This window comes from Corvus brachyrhynchos, unplaced genomic scaffold (assembly GCF_000691975.1).
Source record: "Corvus brachyrhynchos isolate BGI_N302 unplaced genomic scaffold, ASM69197v1 scaffold61, whole genome shotgun sequence".
NCBI classification, from domain to species: Eukaryota; Metazoa; Chordata; class Aves; order Passeriformes; family Corvidae; genus Corvus; species Corvus brachyrhynchos.
Genome location: NW_008236478.1, coordinates 6,559,125 through 6,567,482, shown reverse-complemented (window position 1 = coordinate 6,567,482; position 8,358 = coordinate 6,559,125). Strand labels below are relative to the sequence as shown.

General features: G+C 39.6%; 1 protein-coding gene across 2 annotated transcripts in view; it reads left to right on the top strand.

Moving 5' to 3' along the window:
* LOC103624628 (gamma-aminobutyric acid receptor subunit pi) overlaps positions 1–8,358 on the top strand; it is a 39,229-nt gene that overhangs the window by 29,344 nt on the left and 1,527 nt on the right. For both annotated transcript variants that reach the window (XM_008643923.2, XM_017726086.1), the window contains 2 exons: positions 2,445–2,597; positions 3,472–3,665. In XM_008643923.2, the coding sequence (XP_008642145.2) occupies positions 2,445–2,597; positions 3,472–3,665 (347 nt within the window). The remainder of the gene's footprint in view (positions 1–2,444; positions 2,598–3,471; positions 3,666–8,358) is intronic.

Below are 8,358 nucleotides of genomic sequence, written 5' to 3'. Positions count from 1 at the left end.
CTTTCCCTAAACATGCTGCTGTTGTCTGCAGGGGTGCCGTGAAGAACGACACAGAACCCAAGTCCAGGGTAAAAGGGGATTACTTAATTAATTACAGTCTCCTTTATATAACTTGATTTGCAAGAATGGCCAATTTGCAAGTATTGGTCACTTGACCATTTGCCTCTCAGATTGATTGGCTGAATGCTACGACACCCATTTCAAAATACTATTCTCAGTGAACCAAAACAACATCCACAGTATTTCCACAACAACCTGCACCTGCAAAGTAGTTTACAAAACAGCAAACCATTTCTCAGCTAGTTTGTGTGAGAGCGGAGATTTTCACAGGGGGCCATGAAAAACTGGAAAATTTTCACTGCTAGCCTTTCTCAGCATCCATATAAACATGCTTTGTGCTGTAGCTTTTTGTTGTATAGACTCAGTGCTTTTCCATAGCACTGTGCTCATTTCAGAGCACGGGTGAGTGCAGGCAGAGGCAGTAAGGTTGCACAGTCATCTGTAAGTTTTTCACTCCCTAACTTTTGAGTGCTTTACTTTGGTCTGCCTACACTTAAAATCAGTTTTGGTGAGCAAAATGACATTTATTGAAACAACTGTATTGGTAAAAGTCACAGCCTTGGCAGAGGTACACAGGTGTAAGGTCCCTCTTTTCACATAAAAGTGATGATAATGGTGTAAAACATCTTTGTACTTCTTGCCTCATGGAGCTAGTTTAAGTGCAATGTTGGTACCCTTTCTTTCAGTCAGACACTTGATGATCTCAATATACTGAACTTACAAAGAGGAACCCTAAATACAGTGTATTTTTACTTTTGGAAGGAGAAAGAACTGACTATGAGAGGACTATTTGGTTCAGTGGGGAAGAGATGGTCAAAGTGGCAGAAAACTGAAAACAAGTTAATATTAGAAATTAGGCATTCATTCTTAGCAAACAGAATTATTTACTGAGAGAAATGGTGGACGTTGTATGTCTAGATATCCTCAGACTAAGCCTTCATGTCTGTGTGAAAGGTGGGCTCTATTCCAGCCAAAATGATTGAGTTCAAAGCAAGGGATAATTAAGGAAATTTAGAGGCTTGTGATTAGGGTCAGACTACATAATCTTGCAATTCTTTCTGGTTTTACAAATCCTTTTATTGTTCTCTTGATGCAGTGTATAAAATGTTTTTAAAAATGGCAATTTAGCCATACATTTTCTCATCTGGGAGCAATAAGACATTTCTTGGCATCCATTGCTTGTACTTGAAGGTTTTAAAAGTGCTCCTCTTTGTGTCTCACAGCACACCTGAAGGATGCACAAATAGCCTGTCTGTGCCTATATTGCTGTTGCTAAAGTGAATTCACTGTTCTGTAGTTCTGTCCTGACTCGCAGCAAGCAGCATTGGAAGCAAACATTGGTGCCAGAGAACAGGTTTTGTACTAAAATAGCTAAAGCCAGAGCTGTCTGAACACAGAGCATTAGTCTCTCACTGATATTTCACTGACATGCAAATGTTGTTAAAATGATTTCATAAAAACTTAGGAACACTTAATTTGGAACCTGGAACTTCAGTACAAGAAGTCTTTTCTGCCCATTTAAAAAGCAATATTTTGCTTTCCTGTAATGCACTGAACTGGTAACAATTTCAGATCCTGTGCTTCAACACAGCCAAATTTTGCTCAGTTGAACTAGATAACAAATTCAGGCTTTGCTTACAAGTATGCTCTCCCCTCACGAAACACAATTCTGTATTTGACTCTGAGATCCCAAAAGTTCATCTTCTGGAAATCACTCACTTAGAAGCAAACCATTTGTGCCACAACAGTGAGACTTCTCAGAGCAACACAAACACTGTAGTGCACTAATATGAAGGAAAAACAGATAGTGAGGATGCAAAGATACTGCTTGGTTTTAAGTGGAATATAAGAGGTAGGTCAGCAATATCAGAGCAGGTAGCTTCAATCCACATCTTGAGCAATAGTAAATGAAAAGAAAAGCAAAATAAACCAGATATGTGAGATAGTTGAAAGTAAGAACCCGTGCCAACTTCATGAAATGACAATCCTTACTACACTAGTTCATGTAGTAGCTCATTCATTGCTATGAATAACGACAGCTGAATCTGTATGCGATTTCAAATTTCCTTGCCTAGTGTTGTATAATGAAACATCCTCTTCATGCATTGATGGATTTATTTTGTCCTTCCCTAATCCACATTTAATTTCCAATTCAAGGTGCCTTTAATAAAACTCTGGATATGGTGACTGAGTGTTACATATTGGATTGTTTCCTTCAGTCCAGAGTCTTCAATCTGAATTTTTCAGTGCTGTGTTTAATTTTTACAAGCTTGTTTGTTAAGCTTCTACTGCATTGTAGTGCACAAAATTAATACAGGTTATTTCAACGATCTTTTCATGAATTGCACCTTCACAATGTTTTTTTCCCCTTGCTCCTTCCACAGGACGTTACCCAAAACTTGTGTTTCACTTTGAACTCAAGAGAAACATCTTGTATTTCATATTAGAGACATATGTACCATCAATCCTACTGGTTGTGCTCTCCTGGGTGTCGTTTTGGATAAGCCAGTCATCAGTTCCAGCCAGAATCTGCATAGGTGAGAAAAATAAACCAACCCAAACCAAGAGTTGAATCATTAAGACGCCTTCTTTATTGTATGTACTTGGCATCCATTTCCTGAAGTTGCAAACACTTCTTATTTTTATGGAATTACTTTTTGGATTTGCCATATTCAGCACACCACATGGATTCCCCTCAAAGCCTTGCTATTCTTTAACTAAGAAAAATGCCTTTGGCAGCCACAGGAAGGAGACTTATAGGCAGGGGAGGCTGCTGAAAGCAAAGCAAAAAACTGTCATTTTGGAAATAATTTAAACATATTCAAATACATGGCATGCACAGACAGAATTGTGAGGCTTTTGTGAGGTCTAATGATACATACTAATTAACACATGAATAATAAGAGAATTATAAGAGATTAAATATAATTAATTTCAAATAAAGGATATTCTGAGAGGGAAAGAATGCAAATCAGGTTTGATCATGCTGCAGGTGGGATGGAAAAAACACTCCTACAGAATAGGGAATAAAGAAGGATTTCACATTGAATGAGGCCAGTGGGCAACTACACTGAGCAAAGTGATATCTGGGTATTTTAAAGGGAGCTTTTGCATAGATTTGCAATAATAATGTGTTAATCATAAATATATATTCCATGACACCAAAATCTCTCTCATTTTAATTTTCAGTCTTCTCAGCTTTGCTAACATTTTCCATTACTGTTTTTAAGCATTTAACTTCAGAATCACAAGTTTGTTTGAAAGTCTTTTTTCTAAAACATGACCCATTAAATGCTATGGCATCCTAGAAGTTTCAGGTTCAGGGCAAACTCTTCTGCAGTAGGGCCCTTGGAGCAGAGGCCCTCATTGCCATCTGTGTTATAGTAGAACATGTATTTTTGCATTCCACAGGTGTCACCACAGTCCTTACGATGACAACACTGATGATGGGAGCCAGGACTTCACTCCCAAACGCTAATTGCTTTATCAAGGCAATAGATGTATACCTTGGTATCTGCTTCAGCTTCATCTTTGGAGCACTGTTAGAGTATGCTGTGACTCATTTCTGCACTCTGCATCAACTCAGCTCGAAGGAAATTCCAAAGGTATTTTAATTATTTGGCTGTTGTCCTACAAACTGGATTTAAATTATACCTGCTAAAAAGAATGAATTCTCTTAGCACTAATGGTAGATGTATTTAGGGAAGTTTCTTTTTTAGAATTAGGACAGGGAAACATAATAATCTTGAGAAAAAAAAGTTTGTATACCTGGAGCTTATTTGGAAGAGATCAAACAAACCGAAGCCCCCTTCCTTCTCTCTTTTGGCATGGACTTTATGGCCATTTATCAATGTGCTGGATGTATCACAGAAATCACAGGCACTTCTTGTCTCCCAGGCAATGGCACATACTCACACAGTTCAAAAATTAGGCTGAGCTTGGTGACTTGATCCTATTGCAACATGGAAAAAAAAGAAAAGAATTGATCACATTCCATTTATGAAACCTGCACATGCATGGAACATGAGTCAGGCTCCTGGCAGACGGCTTCATGTGCTGGGTGTATCAGGTCCCTGTAGCCTTCTGCTCACGCCTTCTCTTTCAACAGCTGCACCTGAAGTCAGACTAGGATCCATTTTCCCTTCTGCTTCATTATTATAGCAGCCGTTTTTGTGGCTCTAAAGAGTTTCTCTCACATCTGAAATACTGTGAAGTATACTTAAAATAAAAATGGATGGAATCGACATAGGTATTTTTGAGTCTGGTGGTTGCTGAATTGATCAGGACAGGTTTATGAAGAAGTTTTGTCACATCTTCCATCTCCAGTGTATAGCAGTGCTTTCATAAGCAAGGAAAAAGAACTCACAAGGAAGCTGGAAGATGATTGTCTTGCAGCTTTTAATTACAGAACTGAATCTAATATGCATGATAGAAAAGAAAATTTTAAGCAGCCTATGAAATTTCTGGATTAATAGAAAAAAGTAAAACATGGAAAATGAGAATAACAGGAAGAAAAAAAAAAGGCAGAAAGACGTTTGCTTGAGTGCTGTAGGGATAAATGTGCAGAAGAAGAAAGATTGTTAACTGTTTAAGCCAAATTAGAACAGAGTATCACAAATGCCTAAGCAAAGCTCCTCAATAGACCCAAGAAACAGGATACTGAGCTCAAGAGGAGGAGCTTCAAAACCTTTTGAAGATCAGGCAATATGGGGCACGGGGATGGGGGTGTTTATGTCTAGACAGTTCATCAATTAATACAAGATTTTGGCTGTTTGGAGGACAGATAGGTCCTGTAAATACACAGGAATATGTTAAAAGCTGTTGTTGGGTCTAGGTGAGTGAGGAAAGACTGCAAAATGGACACAAAGCTGAACCACCCAGTGGGTTTTATGAGATAACATCTGTCAGGGGATTGTCTGCAAATGGGCAAACACTCATTTCGAATGAGGATTTGAGTGGAAAGCCTGGAAGTAATTTTTGTTGGCAAGGGAACGTCAGTGACAATTCCCTGTGAGCATATCCATCTTGTGAAGTAAGTGGTTGTCATTTTGCTCATAGAGTAGGAAAAAAAAGCTTGGAGGTTTGGGTAAGGAAGTAGAGTGTTTCAGTGCTTGGATGATTAAGCATCTTTGTGTCTGTGAAGGGCACTTATTCTGTCCTTGCCTTCACCTGCCTGTGTCAGATTCCCTTTCTTCTGGAGCATGTACTAGTGCTTGCAGATGGGGTGGACATGGGAACTTTTAGACTTCAAATATGTGCATGGAAGTGAGGTACAGCCGTAAAATGAGAAAGAAAAGTTTTGTGATGAACTTAATGACCAAAAGGAATAGTCTTTCGCTTCAGGCATGATTTCTGCCTTCTCCTGGGCATCAGGAGTGAGCAAGCAAGACAAACTCACTTCTTGCCCACACAAAGATAGAGGGATATAAGGGAAGGAACAGTTGTTTAGTCCTGTATCAGCTTGATACTCTGTAGAATAAGGAAAATGCCTGTCATGTTCTTTTCCTACTGTAGCCAAGGGCAAGCACCATTTACTGAGCAGGGTGTCATGGAGAGTACATCTGACTTGTATTTCTCATTTCTCATTGTAAAAACAAAAACATCACAAGGACAAAAGTACCAGCTAAAATCTCATGCCACTGTCTAGCAGGTACTTAGCAATTTATGTGCAAGTATCGTCACTCTGAATGTGTTGTCCTCATTATCGTATCCTCTTGTGGACACAGGTTAATTGGAAATCTCACTTCCCAGTTTGTTATTCCCATATGTGAGCTGATAGAAAATTCGCACTCAGAATTATGTAAATAAACGTAGGAGGTGAAATGGAAATGTCACCCTCTCTCTTGTATAGGAATTAGTTGTACTCACTTGCTTTCTGCTTTGCTCTTTAACAAAGTTGGGCACCAGCATATCAAACCCTTCTGAAGCCCCTGAGATCTCCAGTTTAGAACATAAACAGGTGAAAGAGCTCATCACCTCCATGCTTTTGCAATGTGGCACATCATGTGAAACAGGACCCATGGAGACGGCTTCAAAACTAATGGCAAAGGCAGAGGAACCACCTGCTGCAAGGAAAGTCAGGCAGAATGTGCCATTCACATCAGCTCCAGAGCAACAGGCTGCTTAAAAGGAGAGGTTGCCTCTACCGAGTTTCTTCTCTTTTGTACAAAGACAATAATTGTGCCCTCTTATAAAGCAGAGAAATCTTCCTTGGGCTTCCTCTGTCTTTTACCTAAACCTCCACCTGTAAGGCAGGATGGAGAACAGTTGAAAACTGGAAATAATTTTGCAGGTGTGGTGTTCAGCCTCTGTGGTATTTCTGTGCATGCTTCATGCAGTCTTTATGAGCACCACATAAGCTCCAGGTGTGCAACACTAGGTTGAAATATTTTTAAACTTGAGCAGCTTTCTTACCCAGTAAAAGTGACAACTTTCCTCAATTCTGCTGGATCTTGGATGTCAGCAAACACTTCACTTACTGTAAGCAGCAGCCACAGTAGCAGGTGCCATATACAGTGCTTTTTGTGTGATGTACAGCACCTTTCCTGGATGGCACTGATTTGGTATCCAAACTGAGCCCTTTGTGCAGGCGCCATTTCCTATTTGACAGCTGGCATCCCGAAAAAACTTAGTATGGCATTTAAAATTGGAGTCAGAGCTGAACACTCAAAACACAATTTCTTTCTTTGATATAATGTAAACCAGCTTAGTCTTTCCTCATGCTCAGTTCTCCATAACAATCGGGAAAAGTCCCTTGATAAACCCACCCTATAAGACTGCAGTTTTTTTATAAACTAGAAGGTATGGTTCTCTTCTAGACTAGCTCTCTCCTTTCTCCTTTTCAAGCAGTGTGATACAGCACTTTTGTAAGTGTTTTGCAAGAGCCCTGCCTTGTTGCACTGCAAACAGAATCCTGTACATATGCACCGCTTACGGTATTTTCTACTTAAGTAAGAGCTGCCCCTCAGGGAGCTGAAAGGAGTCAAGAGCAGCCTAATAATGCATCAGCCTCCTGGGAACCGCTCACATGCAGTTGTGAGGAAGGAAAAATGGCACGTACACAATGTCCTTTCATGCTCTGAAATATAACTAATTCTGAACAACTTGTAGCCAGCCCTACCTGAGAGAAAAATAGACTCTTATAGTGACCAATGCCCCAGATCCTGATGGTTTTGAAGTACAGATGTTTCTCTGCTCCCCCCCCATGCCCCCCCTTCTGAAAAATGAAAGGAGGGGAAAAAAGTCAGGACTCTTCTATCAGGTTCCTTTATTTTATTTACTTTTGAAGTGCAGAGTGCATTCATTAGGCTGTTGCTCTGGTGCCTCATTTCGAGTGCCAGGGTCTGCTGACAAAGGCTCCTCTGCCATCCCCAGAAGTCCCCTCAGCTGCCTGAACTTTTTGAAGCAGAAGAGAGATATTTATAAGAGTCAGGCCCCAAGTTAAAACTCGAGGTTTGAATTTTAGTACTACCCTGGGGATTATTTAAGGTTTAGACTGAAGTTTTATGGATTGATTGTCTTAATGCTTTATAGGCAGATTTTTATCCCAGCCTTTTGCACAGAGGTGTGGGAGACCAGGTGGAGGATGACAAGGTTTTTTGGTCAGTGTATTTTTAGGATGATGTGTTGTGTTGAGCTACATTTATCTCTCTCAAATAAAATATCCCAGATTCTTTTTTTTTGATTGAAAGTGGAAAGCTGTAATAATCCCTTTTCTAGCTCCATTTGTTCTGCTTCACTGATTCACAGCAGTTTGAGGACATTGTCCAGACTCCACTTTAATTTTCAAGAGTGTCAGTAATTTTAGATGAAGGAAGACTCAAGGCTCGTGCTGTACACATGTATCCTGGGCAGAGGAGCAATTCTGTACCAGCATGGAGATCACTTAGGTGACTTAATGAGCTTTCTTTGACTTTAATAGCTGGGATATTTCTAAATGAGCTTTTTGTCTGGCTGCACATAAGGATGTACATCTTAACCTTTCGAAAGCTTGTCCTTGTGGAAACTGTTTCTTCTAAAGATGCAAATGGAAAAAAGCAAGTTGGTCAGAAGAAAGTGATTCTGCATTCTACATTTCACAAATAATTTTTTTAGACTTGTCTTACATTTATGCCACCTACTGATTTGGGAGGTAATAAAATCATCAGGAGAAAATTAAAATTATATGTATGCCTACCTGAATTAAAATGACCCCTCATCCAAGTAAGCATAATAAGGTTTAGTTCAGATACAAAATTGGAGCCAATCTCTGTATCTTGTTTCTGCTGGTGTCTCTGCAATATCCCATACCAAGCCAAA